At 36.4% G+C, this 18583-nt stretch overlaps 1 protein-coding gene across 1 annotated transcript in view; it reads right to left on the reverse strand.

Moving 5' to 3' along the window:
* Positions 1 to 6391: 6391 nt before the first annotated feature.
* Positions 6392 to 18583, reverse strand: part of LOC128984675 (uncharacterized) — a 29360-nt gene continuing 17168 nt past the window's right edge. Inside the window, exons 5-10 of the mRNA XM_054404013.1 lie at positions 15988 to 16128; positions 12707 to 12846; positions 11977 to 12116; positions 9942 to 10081; positions 8889 to 9039; positions 6392 to 7099 (exon numbers count right to left, since the gene is read on the reverse strand). Of these exons, the coding sequence (XP_054259988.1) occupies positions 6603 to 7099; positions 8889 to 9039; positions 9942 to 10081; positions 11977 to 12116; positions 12707 to 12846; positions 15988 to 16128 (1209 nt within the window). The 3' untranslated portion in view covers positions 6392 to 6602. The remainder of the gene's footprint in view (positions 7100 to 8888; positions 9040 to 9941; positions 10082 to 11976; positions 12117 to 12706; positions 12847 to 15987; positions 16129 to 18583) is intronic.

An 18583-nucleotide genomic window follows, 5' to 3' on the forward strand; every position in this document is an offset into this window, starting at 1 on the left:
GTAATAACCGAAAGACATTATATCAGTTGAAATTACACAAGTTGAGATAAAGGTACGTAGTTTTGGATTGTAAACACGATTCTCAAAATAGCTCCCGTAACTGTAATGTGTAAAGTTAAAATTAGATCTAGACATACTCAAAGATGACTGTGTTTTCAAGAAATATTTTTAAGGGAATTTTTTACCCAAGTCCATGGATAAAATCAGATAACTTGGGTAAAACTAAGGTGTTTATAACAATTACTTATACTAATCATCAACACTCAATTTTAATACCATTCAACATTCATAGTCTGTTCACAAAACAAGTTTTATTGGTGTGAATGTATATAAATAATTTTTAAAATATTTATTTAAAAAATCATGGAAATTAGTTTAGATCATCATTGTTAAAGTTCGTGCATTATAATATTTTGTTTAATAATATACATAGTAAAAATATATTTTATTCAACTGTTTTAGTTTATTGTTGTTTTTATTTTATTTGACAAAACAAATTAATAGTTAGTTGAACCATCAATTCACAGCTGTTTGGCTTTTGAACTGCATCCAGTGACCAAGAGATTTATTACATTCCAACAAACTTTTTCTAAATTAAAATTACCGTACCGTACCCAACTACAACCATGTTTATACTGTATTCTTGTATACTTAACTTCATTTTTACCACACTATAACAGAACCTGTTTTCCGATTAACCTACATAAAATTCAAACAAAAATTCCTTGCATTGGGCGAGCCATAACATTACTCGTTACGTTTCAAACACAATAGTAAAATAAAGAAATATCCTTGCTTTGCAACTGTCAATCTTCCTCAACCGTGTAGTTTATGTAACAATCTCGTAAAGATAGTGTTAACGACACGAGTATGCAATTACGCACCAATATTAAATAAAAGCAACCTTAAGAGTTTAGTGCTATCATAGGTTGCCTTTCTTTAGAACATCTACGAGTGTCGTTAAGACTATTTATGCGAGTTGCGTACACTACTTTACCTACGACAGTTTTTTAATTACTATCAAACAATCAATACTCATATCTTCAAAGAGAGGTTATGTTTCCGTTTATGTTCATAACCTCTCACTACCACTGACAGTGATGCAACAAATCATATTACCAAACACTAATTGCACCACTCATTAACAATTAAATTGGTCTTAACACCTAATTAGTTAAAGTTCAAAGCAGTACATTTTTACTTCTTTTCACTCAGTCCTTGACCCTCATTGGTCCGTTACTTGTGTCGTTAAGTAAAACAATGTTGTTAAGTCAAACTTTTCAATTCATAAGAACTGAAATGAAACAGCTAGTTATAAAAATAGTCGTAGGTAAATATGTTACCAATTTTAATAATGTTACACTGTTACCAATTTCATAAGAAAATCATTGCATTTTATAGAGGAAATCAAATGAAATTTTAAGAGATTTATAAAATAAGATTTCGGACATCTAATATAAGATAGCATTTCAACAAGTGAAACTACTAAGACAGTTAAATAGAACATTTAAAAAAAGTTATCGTATGGTTTTTGGTGGCTTTCAGGGTGATTAGCCGGTTTTGAAATTTGTTTTAACAGTTTTAGTTTGTATGGTTTCTTTGTTGGGAAAAACTATTTGACAATCAATATGTTGCCTTCCATAACGAAAACAAGGGAAACATCATAATATGTTTAGCCCTTAGGCATTTCTAAAAGTGGTGTAAAATAAAAACATATGTAGCAAATTGCTAGTCTTTTGAGACAATTTGATGGGTAGAAACTGATTGTTATTATCCAAAGCTCCCCCAAAACTAACCTTCCCAAATGCGGCCTTGGAGCTACATTATACAACTAAAAACCCATACAATAACCTTTTTTTCATAGGTACAAATAATTTCTTTTAATATCCGATTTGCCAAGTGGAAGTTTTGTACAGGGTGACTGAAAGGAACCGGATGTTTTTCAAACTAATAGTATATGTGCGACAGTTATCATAGCGTTGGGAGGGCTTGTCATTCATTGCTGTAAATTATATAATTTAAAATTGTAATTACAATAGAAAAATATGTATTGTGTAGGGATGGACGGGTCCCGAAATTTCGGGAATTTTTCGGGAAAAAAATATTCCCGATTATCGGGACGGGATTACATTTGACTCGGGAATTTTTCGGGACGGGATTTGGTCCGATCGTCGGCGATTTTTCCGCTTCGCGAGTGCCAATAACGCCGATATTGCGAGCGATAGGTCCGCGAACGCAGGAGACGAAGTCATACCGACGATCGCGCCGTAACCGCGGAGTCCTACCGACGATCGCGCCGTGACCGCGAGTCATACCGACGATCGCGCCGTGACCGCGAGTCATACCGACGATAACCCCGTGACCGCGGAGCCATACCGACGATCGTGCCGTGACCGCGAGTCATACCGACGATCGCGCCGTGACCGCGAGTCATACCGACGATCGAGCCGTGATCGCGAGTCATACCGACGATCTTGCCGTGACCGCGAGTCATACCGACGATCGAGCCGTGATCGCGAGTCATACCGACGATCTTGCCGTGACCGCGAGTCATACCGACGATCGCGCCGTGACCGCGAGTCATGACGACGATCGCGCCGTGACCGCGAGTCATGACGACGATCGCGCCGTGACCGCGGAGTCATGCTGACGATCGAGCCGTGATCGCGAGTCATACCGACGATCTTGCCGTGACCGCGAGTCATACCGACGATCGCGCCGTGACCACGGAGTCATATCGACGATCGCGCCGTGACCGCGGAGTCCTACCGACGATCGCGCCGTGACCGCGAGTCATGACGACAATCGCGCCGTGACCGCGAGTCATGACGACGATCGCGCCGTGACCGCGAGTCATGACGACAATCGCGCCGTGACCGCGAGTCATGACGACGATCGCGCCGTGACCGCGAGTCATGACGACGATCGCGCCGTGACCGCGGAGTCATGCTGACGATCGAGCCGTGATCGCGAGTCATACCAACGATCATGCCGTGACCGCGAGTCATACCGACGATAACCCCGTGACCGCGGAGTCATACCGACGATAACCCCGTGACCGCGAGTCATACCGACGATAACCCCGTGACCGCGAGTCATACCGACGATAACCCAGTGACCGCGGAGTCATACCGACGATCGCGCCGTGATCGCGAGTCATGACGACGATCGCGCCGTGATCGCGAGTCATGACGACGATCGCGCCGTGATCGCGAGTCATGACGACGATCGCGCCGTGACTGTGAGTCATACAGACGATCACCCCGTGATCCACGAGTCACAAGTTACTATAGGTACCTGTAAATTGTTACCCATTTTTTTGTTTTTATAGATCAGTGCCACAAATGGTAAAAATTGATTTCGTATGTCTTTTTGGTAACTGCAATACAGTACTTTCTTTTCATGCACAGAAAAAAATCCCGTCTCGTCCCGTCCCGAAAATTGGGAAGGAAATAAAAATCCCGTCCCGTCCCGTCCCGAACTAAAAATTCAATCCCGTCCATCCCTAGTATTGTGCAAACTATTTTCAACCTACGCTGCAAATAAAACATGTGATTGGTATTTCTTCCATTTGTTTGAATTTTCTGTTTATATTTCGTCACAAGCATGGCAACCCATAAGGGACATGTCAATTTATAAAGGGATTCTGTACATCTGTATATCAAATATGTTTTTAACAGTATGCGTAGATTTTCCCTGTGATGCACACGAGCTGAGAAAAAAGGTTTTCAAGGGGCATGCTTGCCTATTAATATATAGGATAATTGACAGAAAAACAAATGAGTAAAGATTATTTTAAAAAGGTCCGGTTATTTTCAGTCACTCTTTACATTTAAATAAAAGAACATAGTAAGGTACATTTATTAAATATTTATTTTACATGTATTTACACTATGATACAAACTTCCTTAAGCCAAAATTTCACATTGATCGTTTTCTTAGTTTCTTGTATGTTACATTTTGACAATTGAAACAACTGGACATTACATTCCCATGATAAAGTAGTAGCCAGTTCTAGAATTGGGTTGAGCCACCAACAGACAATGGCAATTACTGATTTATGTTGAATCTGCAAACTTTGTCAGCAAGCCAAACTCTTTCAGTAAACTATTTATTCGTTTATGGCACTTAAATAGTCAAAGTATAAAAAAATAAGAGAGATATAATTTTGACAGAAGCAAACAATGTGAATGCTTTATTTAACTGTGTTCTAATATGAATTAAATATTAGCTACTGCTGATCCATATTGATGGGATGTCTACTACGATGACCAAAAGTAAATGTCAATACCTAGAATAACTTCCTTAGTGTCATGCACATGTTTTGATTATCACAGGAACATGGAAGTAAAATTAAACATTTTGATTGGTTTTGTTTTCCTTCACACTACTAGAGATTTATTCCACATTATTATCTTGTTTATATGTTGCTTTATAGCATCAATGTTATTCTAGGTGTTTTATTTTGTAATAAAAAGTTTAACATCACAATGAAAAAATAAAAAAAATAAAAAGTTTGTCTGCAATAAAAAATTATAGCTAGCACATTGAATTCTAGGGTAAACTGTAATACACTGTTACACAACAACAACCCTTCATCAGGCACTTTAACTTTAAATGAGGTGCTCTTTGGGATTACACCTATCTGTGAAAACACACATCATAAACATAGCTAATATTTTATTGTTTTTAATTTATTCAAAAAATTGAGTAAAGTGGACCTTCAATTAATATGTAATTATTATTATTTACCAATTCAGATGGCGACACAACTGCTGGACGTAGTTTTAACCGAGACTAAGCGATGAGTTTAGAAAGGAGTAAGATGTCATGTCTAGCTTTGTTACCGACTGAGACCACTTATTTCTTTAGTTACTTTTTTGGAAGTAATGCTGTGTTCATTTAAACAAACAGCATTTGTTGTGGGATAGGTACCAGGACAAATCCACAGTTTTATTTTGTATGGGAGGAGAAAAAAAAACACACACACACATGTGCCAAATCATATTTAAGTGCCTAATGGAGGGTTTACCACAGAATCCAGTAAAAGTACACTGTTTTCCCAAACACGAGGGTTGGGTTCATAATTTCAAGTTTAAAAATAACACCGAGTACATTAAAAGTTTATTACTCCAAGAATGGAGATTTCCTAGTTAACTACAGTATTTATACAGTTGCAAATTAGTGCTCTGTATTTCCGAGAAACATTGAAACCAAGCAGTCAAGAAACCGAATGCTGACGGATAAGGTTTGTTATTCTGAATTTAGGTAATTCAGAGTACATTAAATTTAAACATGAAAATTCACAACTCAAAGCGTAAAGATTTCCTAGTGAACAAATAATTCAGTTACAAATTGATTCTGAGTACTAATAGTTCCCTGTAACATCAAAAACGAGTGCTAACTACATTAATTTTTCCGAGTAGTACAGTCTGTTTACACACACATATAATTTATATGCTGCTGCGTGGGAAATCCTATCAAAGTTATTGCCAGTTTAAGATAAAAAATGTCAACAAGTTTAATTGAGCCACTGTTTAACCAATTCAAACTGACAAGACCACTTATTTAAGCTATACCATTTTCTACATTAAATCATCTCTAAAGCATTCCGGCCGGTTTTCTCCAATAAACTAAGGAAAGGGTAGTTTTAGACTGTAGTGTGTGAATGGGTCATTCAACCATGTTCTTTTTGAATAAAAAAATAGACTACAGCAGGTCCACGTAGTAGGGATTTCTACATTAGTGTCCAAAAGTCAATAGTGAAATATAATCATATGATAAAGTGACCTCTGAAAGTACTGTGAATGCAACAATGGGTTTATTATTTTTTTACATGCGTGGGCATTGACATTATAACCTATCAATACTGGTTCGTTGTTCTGTGTGTACAACTGTTATAAAGAGTCTTGATTTTAAGAACACAATTCACTCAAGATTTCCTAGGAGTGTAATGAGGAAGATACAAACTAGAGTGAAATGATTCAATTCACTTCAGTGTATTAATAATCTACTTGCTTACTAAACTACCAGCTATCACATAATAATCACCATATAGAAGAACAAGTCATTCCGAGCGACAAGAAAATACAGATTGTCTTAAATAAATTATTGACTAAGAACATATAATAATCCAATACCACCAATAACATGTTTAAAATGAATGTATATACAAGTTAAAAGGTTTTATTTAAATAAATTATCCTGTGTAAAAATCTACACAAAATAAGGAACAAATAATTATAAAGCCTTATTTAAAATGATTGTAAATATAAAGATTTCTACATGCACTTCATGCAAAAAAATAATATTTAAAATAAACTTGTATTTAAATAATATCTACGGGTTAAATCATTAAGCTGATTTTCACTTAATAAATATTTACATCGATTTAAAACAATTATAATTTAACACACAAACAAATAATGTTGTAACAACATGGATAAACAATAGACAATTAAAAATATATAAAATATATCCTTAACAGCGTATACAAAACATCAATACTAAAACATAACACAAAATATTTATTTTTAGATTCTCGGAATTCTCTACCTAAATGTCAAAAGACAGAGAGCTACGATCATAATAATAACATTGGCTTAGGGAGACTCCTCTTTGATTTCTGCATTTTCTGTGGGATGATGTGTAACTGTAGGAAGATCATTTACAGTTTCGTTAACATCAATATTCACAGCTTCTTCATCCTTGTTGAATTGATCCGTTGAAGGCTCTACCTCAGAAAACTGCTTGTTTAGGTTGACAACAGCCTTCATCGGTTGAGGTTCCGCATCTCTTGGAGAATTTTCTTTCTCGTCAGGTTTGATCTCTTCTTTTATCACTGTCTCCTCACGGTCAGACTCCACCTTTATCCTCTTCCTGTCTCTGTCCTTCTCACTTCTGCTGTTCTTGCGTTTGTGGTCGTGTTTGCGTGGTGTGTGCGGCTGTGGTTGTGTCACCACAACACCTGGTAGCCCGCTGTGTGTCACTGGCTTTTTCTCCTTATACAGTTGCTGAGTAGTTAGGCCCGAGACAATTCTTGAATGTTTGATTCCCTCTGTGCCTGACGGGTAGTACTGATTAAGACGAACATGCCAAGCTTGAAACAGAATTTCAGAAACTTGGAGAGAAGTAAATACGTTTGGAGACAGATTAACGAATTCCATTCATACCCACAGTCCAAGTTAATTATTTCTGTGGGATGGAAATGAGAACAGTTAGATAGTTTTAAATATCTTGATTTCTTCATGCAATGACGATTTTCCTGTGTTATTTACATTAGCCTATCAAAACTTTAATAATTGTTACAAATTAGTTCAATCTAACTATATTAAACTGTGTACTCATTTGCGAACAGTTTTGTAATTAAATAAATGACGTACTCTGATTTAATACCTTCAAAATTTTATCAAACTTGTTCAAAACGGTAGGATTTAGATGAAGCAATTAAAGTAGGATTACAGGTAAATGAAGCTAATAACTAAAATATCTAATAACTAATAACTAATAGCTAATAACTAAGTAAATAACTAACCTATGAAAATTGGATGAGTGGCAGAGCCCAACAACTCAATGCCGAACGTTGTGATATAGATATAAAAAATTATTAAAACATTTAACATGTTTGGGAATTACCATAGGGAGACAAAATAAAATAGAAGAGATACAAACGAGGTTGAGTGCTGATAATAGATGTTATGGAGTCTACCAAAAATATTGAAGAGTAAGCTCTTGTCAAGAAATAAAAACAAGAGTATATTCAATATAGTATACAGTCAGTTCTCTTGTACAGTTCAGAGATATGGACACTAACAATAACAAAACAGATCAAAAATAAGATAAAAATAAAATATTGAGAAGGATATTTGCACCAACATTTGAAGACAAACTTTGGAGAATAATGAAAAATAGAAATCTAAGAATCAAGTACAGAAGACCATCTATTGAGGTGATGATATGAAGAATTAGATGGATAGGTCATGCGAGAAGAAGAGAGGAGGATGCAACAATCAGAAAAGTGTGGAGAGGTTGATCAGAAGGATGACCAAGATTAAAATGGAGAGATACAAGACAAAATGGGGAGAAGTAGACATAGTGGAGGACATAGTCTTGAGACAACTTATTGGTCAGGGCAAAACCAACTTGGCAACAGGAGTAAAGAAGTGAGTGGTCAATACCATGTATTGAAATGATGACTTGAATATGTTTCACAATGTGGACAGCTTGGCTCTTTTAATAAATAATTTCCATCGATGTGTATGTTCCATTGCAATACGCCATAAGAAATACTCAACTCTGACTTGTAAAAACTTAACAATCCTTTTCTCAGATAAATTATTACCAGTATGAAGAATACCAATGATTTTTCAGTTTTTCATGACTTCAGATATATCACACCAATTCATTATTTTAACAGTTTTTTATGTTACAAAAACTTCACAAATATAACTAACAGCAGATTCTCATCTTCAACAAATTAATACCATGATTTGTTTTCTCTGACCATAAGGCTATAATGTAACACAGTGACTAGTAGAAATAATTCATCAATCATCTATGGTAATGGCAAAATAAAAGGATTCTTCCTATTATAAACAGTTACAATGTTGATGTGTTCCTCTCATCATTGGACCTCCAGGCAAGGATTGTATAGCTGCACGCAAAAATATGTTTGGAGGTAGGATTGTCTTTTGAACCACTTTGGAAAAAATGTTTTAATTTAAAAAAAATACATTTTGCCTAAACATAAAAATATTTATTCACGATAAATGATAGACTTATCCAAGAATTAATATATTTAATGGTCTTAAGGCAAATACATACAATTTATCATAACATATAAGTAATTAGTCACATGCACAATGTATAAAATATCTCCCTATACTCACCAATACTAGTTACCGCAGAAACAGTGCGAAACTGGTGAATAATGTTGCGTGGCAAAAAGTAAATATCATTGTCGCAGAGCTGTATGCGTGCGTATCTGATACCTTCTCTGCGGAGTTGATTCAATTTGGCATCTTCGATCCATTGCACACACTGCATCAAACATGTATATGTCAATGCCAATTAAATGTAATTATGTATGTTCAATCAAGCACTTTTGATTGATGTTTTGTCATTTGTCAGAGATTTGATTTGGCGAGCTTTAGCAATGTTTTTATAAGATTGATTTTTAAATATTTTGTGGTGGGTGGGCTTTAACACCAGACTTACCTTACTAATGAAAGTAGAAGAAAATGCAAAGCTACCCACCACAAAATCCTTTAAAATCCTGGCCTAAAGTGATCTTTACAAAAAATTGTATAAGGTTAATTTAGTCAAAAACACTTCTACTCTTAACCTATTTACTCAGTAGTTACCCTGATCTAAGATCATATAACTGAAATAAAACATTCACATAATTTCTTTACTTATACATTAACCCTTTAACTCCAGTGGCAGATTTATCGGACACAAGATTAACAACTGTAATCTACACTTGATACGTGCTACAGCCTTGAGCCAAGTTTGGAACAACTATGTTTTTGGTTGACCAGTGTTGTTAGTGTATTGGCCGAGTTGTCTGTCCAGCCATTAAACAGATTAAGGGTTTGAATCTTGGCTTGGTCAAGTCTGACGTACAACTCTAGAGTTTACCTGCAGTCTGTGACAACACGTGGGTACTGAACACACTGAACACTGAACACAGTGGGTACTGTGGGCTGGTGGGTTGAAGTTGATAGGACGGATGTATTGTTTTGAGTTGAACCCATTGAATCACAGGATTTTGCTACCTTGTGCTCAAATCCTTAAGTGTATGTTCACAGAAAAAATATTTTGATTACATTTTTCTACAACTAAGATGAGGGAAACGCATGATAAATATAAGCAAAGTTGAATCAATAAAAAATTCATGGAGTTAAAGGGTTTAAGAATTTCTCTTATCTAAATTAGCCTACCTGTGAAATAGGAGGTTCATGCAGGTCCAACTGGAGTTTTTCCACAAGTTCATGGAAGTCTGCAGCATGAAAGGCGACTACATCCTTAGTTATTCTATTGTAGTCATATTCCTCTCCACCATTGACTGCTTTCAGCACACCTAAAAACATAAATATAAATTATTTTTTATTTTCATTACATTGCTTCCTTTGTAGCAAGCGGTGTTTGCACTAAATGTATAATCATTTCCTTGCGTGGATGTCTTTAACTGACAATGGTATATTCCTAAGGTTTGCATGGAATTGTCTTAGGACAGTAATAGTAGTTTAAATTCATTAAACTCATTAAATTCATTGTCATTCATTGAGTCTGTCCCCGACCCGCGGCGTGACCGTGTGTTTTGTTCAAGCAGGCCTGCATGTCTTTAAGCTTTACGTGTTGTAAATGTATATGTGTCCGTATCGTGTCATATTCGTGTTACGCGTTAATTTAATTGAAGAATGACGAAGCCATCTGGTGAATAAAAACTTCACAAGTACTCAGCTGATGATGACGATATGACGAAATATGTACTGAAGTGAAACTCACGATTCAATGAGCTATTGACATAAGTAATCTATTCTTACAGTAATAGTAGCACTCTCTGATGTGAAATGCAAAATGATACACAAGATTTGTACGGCTCAGCATAAACAATTTCCTGTTTTGTTACCTGGTAACTGGTGTGACATCTTTCAAAATGACTATTACCAAATAATTACTTGAGTTAACAACACATTGAGGATCATATTTTATGCTATCGCAACAAAAATACACCCAACTTAAACTCACACTAAATTCTTTTACTCTGAACTGGGCTAAATGAGCTGTAACATGGCAACTGAGGTGGCATGAACCACAGAACATTCGACGGTTTGGGTATAAGTTAAATGGAAAAAAACTCTCCTCTACTGTATTGGTCATTGTTTCATTTTTTTTAATTAACTAAAAAATGGAAATTTGAGTAACTTCAACTTGATCAAAAATTTTAATGTTAGGTTTTATTTTATTTAGGAGGTTGGCAAACTTCTTTTAGCGCTTAGGCCTGCCTGGTCACCTGTGTGTGCTTTGCTAATGTTACATAACCTATACTGTGTGTGTTTCGCCTGCCGTTCCCGCAGACCGGTACCGGTCCCCCGAGACTGGTACATCCCGACTTGCACAATTTACTGACTCTGGACATTTATTGACATATTAATTTTGTGTTTTGCTTTTTTATAGGAAACGAAACAGCAATATATTTTATTGTTTATTATTTAAAAGTGTGTGCCTTTTAATATAGATGGACTAACAAATACCAAATCGCTATCAGCAGTTCCATGATTCACAGTGATTGAAAAAAACAATGGTTGGGAGGGAGAAAGAGGCTGTATACCTATAACCTATAATATTAGTAAATATTAGTTATAGTGCTATTTAACATTGTTAGTGTCAAAAACAAACAGTGTTGTGAGGATAAAAATATGGTATTTTTGTCACAGAGCCCACAAACGTCATTGCACGGCCCGGGCCGGTCAACAGTGACCGGCGATTGTGGACGCCATTTCATTGAAAAAAAAAAACGGCTTGAAACACTATTTCCGACCTGGATTCTCACTTCTGGGAACAAAAGGTAAGATTTTATGTAAAAAAAATGTCAAGCCCTGGGGACCCACTGATATTTTTACCGCACTCAAGGTGTTAACCTTGCATTTGCCTGTCCACATAGGTGTCTGGCTAGCATGGAACGTATCGAGCAAGGCAAGGATTGAGTCAGTACAGTACAAGAATCAACCATGGTAATAATAAGCAGTAAGGCTCTAGAATGTGATCCCACAACATGCATTACTTGAATTTGTGAGTCGCGTGATAACAACTGAACCCCTCAACTCACCACTAAAAGTGATTATCAAATAGGTACTATGTTTTGTTATTTTATACAAATGCAGGGTAGTCCTAAGCTATGCCATAATTACCAGGTGTTTACTCAATGTTATGGAAAGTTTTGTGAAATGTTTTGACACTATATCAACGTACCAACAGCAGCTGTAGTCATTCGGTCGAGTCCGTGACCAACATGATCCGCGTGAGCTTTAGTTCGATCTTCAAACATGTATTCTCTGGCCTCAGACAACCTGGGTAGATACTGCAGATTCCTCAACTCATTTATACCCGTCCTGTAATTGAAATAGCAGATTTATAACACAAGACAAATCAACAATCAAATTCATTATAGTAGGTAGCCTCGGTACTGCAATAATGACCAATCGGTTTTATATTACCTGTCATCGGTTCCAAATTTGGAATTGATGGTCCAGGTAGGCCTAAATACAAAAACCAACTAGAAAACAATAAACATTTCAATTTTACATTGACTATAATCCTATTATAATGGGTAGGCCTACAAAAGTCCTCTAGTACACCCCCTGCCAGCTCTGTAGTAGATATATCTGTACCCACCCTAAGCTCTAAAGATATGTATGTAGGCATTCTGAATAAAATAATTAGTTTATGAGTGGTGATGAGATAATTAATTTGAAACAAGAAGCCAATAGTTTTGGCTAGACCAATTTGAGAAAAATTTGATAAGGCATATGATACAGCATACTAAACTGTAGACCTAAAATGCACTTTAACTTCAAAGCATCACTATTGCAAACACTATTTTTGCACCGTGAACAGTAATTTTACACAATCCACATTTTTTCTGTACCAGTACTCCGGAATAACAGAGGCATAATGGAATAGTAAAAGATATCTTCTTTACCTTTTCCGTTTCATCGGCGACTTTCCGATTTCAGCAGTGGGGACAAGCTGTTCACCAGGTCTTATCCACAAAATTGGTCCATCGTTAGATTCTTGTGGAGTTTCCATCTGAACAACTGAGAGAGGACCCCAAGGCATTGTCTGCAAATGCAATATTGTTAGTAATTGATCAATTACAATCAAATTATTAAGTCTACACAATTTTCTCCAACTAGCGGATTTAGATAGGAGATTACTAGTAATGTGGGCCAGGTAAATACAGGAGAACCTCTTTAATCCGAACTAACTGGGACCAGGGGTAGTTCGGACAATTGAATTGTTTGGGTTAGTAGATTGGAGATGTTATAAAGTACAGTATTAGATTTAGTTTGAATTTCCATCAAAATATTTTATACCAAAATATATTAATACAACAAATAAAAATGAACTATTATTATTGCATTGTATTATTTCTAAGCATATAAACATAAACCCATACAAACTGCCAAATACTTAATTAATGTGAGAATATAGGCTACATTTTACATCACCAAAATACAACTAGTATGGCTCAATCATAATATGTTAAGTCATTAACCTTGGTTCTGTTAAAAATACTGTAACGTGTAAAATCACAGTTTACTATAAAAATTTAAATAAATAAAAAATGCCCAACACTGTAAATGAATATAAATCAAATAAAGAACCAGACAAACAGAGCCATAGAAAGTCTAGTAAGCTACCACTAGTCATTGGCTACTGCTACATGCTGTTTCAGGACAGAATAATATTGCTAAAAACATTAGATAACATAGTACCGGTAATTAAAGATAATGACACTCTTAAAAAAAATATAAAAATATAACAATGACAAAAACATAGCTTTTTATTTATCTTTGTTCATCTATCCTTTCTTGGGTTTCTCTTCATCCACACATTCAACAAGTTGCCATATGGTAACTAATCACCCATCCAGAAGATATTAAAGTTGTCATGGTTAATTACCCAATCGCAATTATTATGTCTACTGTTGTGACATAGCGCACGGCAGACAGATGTGTAAAGAGCAGACGACTGTCAGTGCAAGACATAGCTTGACCTTGATGTTATCGACGATATTTTTTTGTTAAGCTTCCATTTTATTTTTGTTGATTGAACGGAGATGTTTCAAAAACAATATTGTGGGAGCCTACTGCATATAAATAATGGGCAGAAAAACTCTAAGTGCAAGGCATAGCTTGATCTTCAAGTTATCGGTGATATTTTTTTGTTATGCTTCCATTTTATTTTTGTCGAATGAACTGAGAGGTTTGAAAAATAATGTGGGAGTCTACTGCATATAAATGCTGCTAGCTACCGTCCTATTTCATGCATTCCTGTCTTTGCCAAAGTTTTGAAAAAAATTGTCAAACTTCAGTTATGTGATTATTTTACTGAGTACAGCCTATTCAATGACAACCAATATGGTTACAGACATGGTAGATCCACAGTGATGGCGGTTGACAGGCTTGTCGCTGAATTGCATTTAGCTTTGGAAAGTAGGTGCCTTGCTCAAATCACATTATGTGATTTGAGTAAGGCATTTGACTGTGTCTCACATGATGTTCTTTTTAAGAAACTTGAATTCTATGGTGTTAGAGATTGTGAACTAAATTTTTTCAAGTCATATTTAACAGGCAGATCTCAGTTGGTAGATATTAGGGGAAATGTCTCTAAAGTTTCAGAGGTCAAGCATGGTGTACCGCAGGGGTCAATATTGGGGCCCATTTTATTTTTGATATTGATTAATGATGTTAGCTTTAATCTGGACTGTTTTTCTACTGTATATGCAGATGATACATCATTGGTCTCTTATCATAATAACCTTGATGTACTAAGTAATATGGTCAAAGATAGTTTTGAAAGAGCTGTGTATTGGTTTACTGTCAATGGGCTTTTTATGAATGAAGAGAAAACTAAAAACATGCTTGTGTCTATGACTAATAACAGATCAAATCAAAACCTGGAAAGTAGTGTAACACTGTTGGGAATTTCTATTGATAGTAAATTGTCATGGAAGAATCATATTGAATTAGTTTGTAAAAAATTATCAAGAGTAATATGTTTATTGTTTAAGTTAAGAAAAATGTTACCTGATGTTTATTTAAAGATGGCTTATTATGCATTCTTTGAAAGTATATTGAGGTATGGTTTGGTTGTCTGGGGTAATGGCATTGGTATCGATGATGTCTTGATATTACAGAAAAAAGCAGTTAGACTCATAACTGGTTCATCTTTCCCGGCACATTGTAGGCCTTTGTTTGTGCAAACAGGGATTTTGACTGTGATCAATCTTTACATTTATGAAGTTATAAGGCTAGTGAGAAAAGATATTGATAAATATATGTCTAGGACTGATGTTCATGATCACTTTACTAGGTTTAGGAATAAAATTGACATATCTAGATGTAGATTGACAAGAACACAAAAGTATCATCACACTCTGGGTTTAAAGCTTTACAATAAACTGCCAAACTATGTTGTAGATATTACTAGTGATAAGGTATTCTTTGAAATTCTGTATAAATGGCTCCTAGAAAACCCAATGTACCAGATTGATGAGTTTTTAAATTCTGAAATAGTTATTTGAATATGCTGTCATCCTACATAGCTTTAAATAGAAAATAGTATTTAGCTTTAAAGCCTGACACTTCTTTAGACTAATTTGACGAGATCTATTGTAAACAATGTATTTACTTAATGATCAATAAATTTCTTATTCTTATTCTTATTCTTATAAATAATGGGCAGAAAAACTCTATGTGCAAGGTATAGCTTGATCTTGAAGTTATCGGTGATATTTTTTTTTTATGCTTCCATTTTATTTTTGTCGAATGAACTAAGAGGTTTGAAAAATAAATGTGGGAGTCTACTGCATATAAATAATGGGCAGAAAAACTCTAAGTGCAAGGTATAGCTTGATCTTGAAGTTATCGGTGATATTTTTTGTTATGCTTCCATTTTATTTTTGTCGAATGAACTGAGAGGTTTCAAAAATAATGTGGGAGCCTACTGCATATAAATAATGGACAGAAAAAGTTACAGAAAAAGACTATACAATGCATTTCAACAAATTAGACTAAGAATCAATTTATAAAATTTTCTTGGATAATGAGGCTATGTAACATACTTTTAGAGGCATCTATTGACCACGGTTGATCCGCCCCCGGTTAATCGAGATTCTACTGTATAGTACCATACAAACATCTTATGTTAAGCCAACATTTTTGTGGAAAATACACATAAGCTCGAAAAATATGTTACCTCTTTGAGGAAAGGATTTGCTTCAAGTCGAGCCAAAAGATCTGGGAAAAATCCTCCAACTTCCTCATGCACGGTTCCCACAAGACTAATCTGGTGTAAGGGTCCATGTCTCACAGTACCATTCGCATAGTGTCGGAAAACCTAGAACAGATGGGAATAAATTGTAAACCTGTGTTAGAAAACTTGTAACTTTGGTCAATCTTATATATTATACCGAGAATTTTGTCTTACAAAGAAAATTGCATATGGAGAAGTATACATTTTAGTAAAGAAATTTGTAAAAGGACCCTTGTTTATAAGTTTTGTGATTGTAAACAAATCATCAAACACAAAGCACCATTAACAACCAACAATAACCACAATTTTAAATTTTGAGTTGCAACAGAAGACGAAACAACCAATGCAATAAATTCTCTGAAATCTCATGATTCCATCACCAATCTCATTAATAACAACTTATACAAAAATAATAGAGCAGATTGTTTTGAAAGACTAATGTTCCACCTTGAACTATCTTTTCACCAACCAATAACATGGTTTCCTTGCAGGCCGCTCAATAACCACAGCCCTAGTACAGTTCACAGAGTGTATATACTGGACCAGCTTGAAAATAAACTTGTCCTTAATGAAAAAAAGAAAAAAAACTGTACAAATTATTTTCAGCAACCACTTACATCACCCTACCTGGCCTGGAAAGGAAAAAAAGACAAAGTACTTAAGCATAGCATAACCATTGACTCCAAAATAACGAGAAAACCTCACATAGACCTACGACACGATAAAAACAACTTTCTTCTGCCACCTATGTCATCCGAGGAATAAAACTAATAAATGGAACAGATGCAGCGAAGGTGTCCTATTCGCTCTTTTTGAATCTCATTTCAGATATGATATAGAGACCTGGACAGGAATCACTGCATTTAACCTAGAACACGTTTTCTTATCAAACAAAAGAGGGCAATCAGGTGCTTAGTTGGCATTGGGCAACAAGACAGCTGCTGTGGACCTTTCAAAGCACACAAATACTGACTATACTATTACTTCACATCAATAAAAGTAATAATCTATAAAAGGAGTAAACTGTAGACATGGGTGAAAAATAGCTATATGTGTAGTATTATAAGGGGATCAGTGTGTCATCTTGGTATCGCTGTTTAAGTAGTTACAGGGTGTCTAGTTTATTTCCATTATAAAATTCAAGACTAATTCCAGACTTTTCAAGACTAATTCCAGATTTTTCAAGACTAGTTTTTTCAACAATTAGTGGGTGTTGATACCAAAATTTATCGATTCTCGATTCTTGATACCGATACCAATTTTTATAGCTTAACCAAATTTTCTGAATAAAACTACACCAACCCCTTTCTTTGTCACAAAGTAGTATTATGATAATGTGGTTTTTTCAAGTAAAGAAATAATGCAGCAATAAAAAGTTCTAACTAGCAAATTTGGTTTTTTTTTTATCATGAAATCTTCCACGTACCGTACGTTTAGACATCATCATTGACTGCAGCGGTTACAGAAACGTGATCGTCGTCGTCCGCGATCACAGAAAAATCATGAACATTTCCCACGGCCTTGTAGACATCAATGACATCATCGTCGTCTCCCGAGGTCTCAGAAACGTCATCGTCATCGTCCGCAATCACGGCAAAATCATGAACATTTCCCGCGGCCGTGTAGACATCATCGTCGTCACCCGCGGTCACGGAAACGTCATCGTTGTCTCTTGCGGTCACGGAAACGTCATCGTCGTCTCCCGCGGTCACGGAAACGTCATCGTCATCTCCTGCGGTCACGGAAACGTCATTGTCATCTCCCGCGGTCACGGAAACGTAATCGTCGTCGTCCGCGATTGCGACAAAATCATGAACATTTCCCACGGCCGAGCAGATATCATCGTCGTCTCCCGCGGTCACGGAAACGTCATCGTCGTCGTCCGCGATCGCGACAAAATCATGAACATTTCCCACGACCGAGCAGATATCATCGTCGTCTCCCGCGGTCACGGAAACGTCATCTCCCACGGTCACGGAAACGTCATCGTCGTCGTCCGCGATCGCGGCAAAATCATGGACATTTCCCGCGGCTGTTTAGACATCACCGTCATCTCCAGCGGGCACGCAAACGTTATCGTCATCGTCCGTGATCACGGCAAAATCATGGACATTTCCCGCGGCCGTGTAGACATCATCGTCGTCTCCCGCGGTCACAGAAACGTCATCGTCATCTCCCGCGGTCACGGAAACGTCATCGTCGTCGTTCGCGATCGTGACGAAATCATGAACATTTCCCGCGGCCGAGCAGATATCATCGTCGTTTCCCGCGGTCACGGAAACGTCATCGTCGTCTCCCGCAGTCACGAAAACGCCATCGTCGTCATCCGCGATCTCGGCAAAATAATGAACATTTCCCGCGGCTGTTTAGACATCACCGTCATCTCCCACGGTCACGGAAACGTTATCGTCGTCGTCCGCGATCACGGCAAAATCATGAACCTTTCCCGCAGCGTAGGCATCATTGTCGTCTCCCGCGGTCACGGAAACGTCATCGTCGTCTCCCGCGGTCACGGAAACGTCATCGTAGTCTCCCGCTG

The sequence above is a fragment of the Macrosteles quadrilineatus genome, unplaced genomic scaffold (assembly GCF_028750875.1).
Source record: "Macrosteles quadrilineatus isolate MER2022 unplaced genomic scaffold, UCM_ALF_1.0 Scaffold_1__1_contigs__length_201487025, whole genome shotgun sequence".
In the NCBI taxonomy this organism is placed as follows: Eukaryota; Metazoa; Arthropoda; class Insecta; order Hemiptera; family Cicadellidae; genus Macrosteles; species Macrosteles quadrilineatus.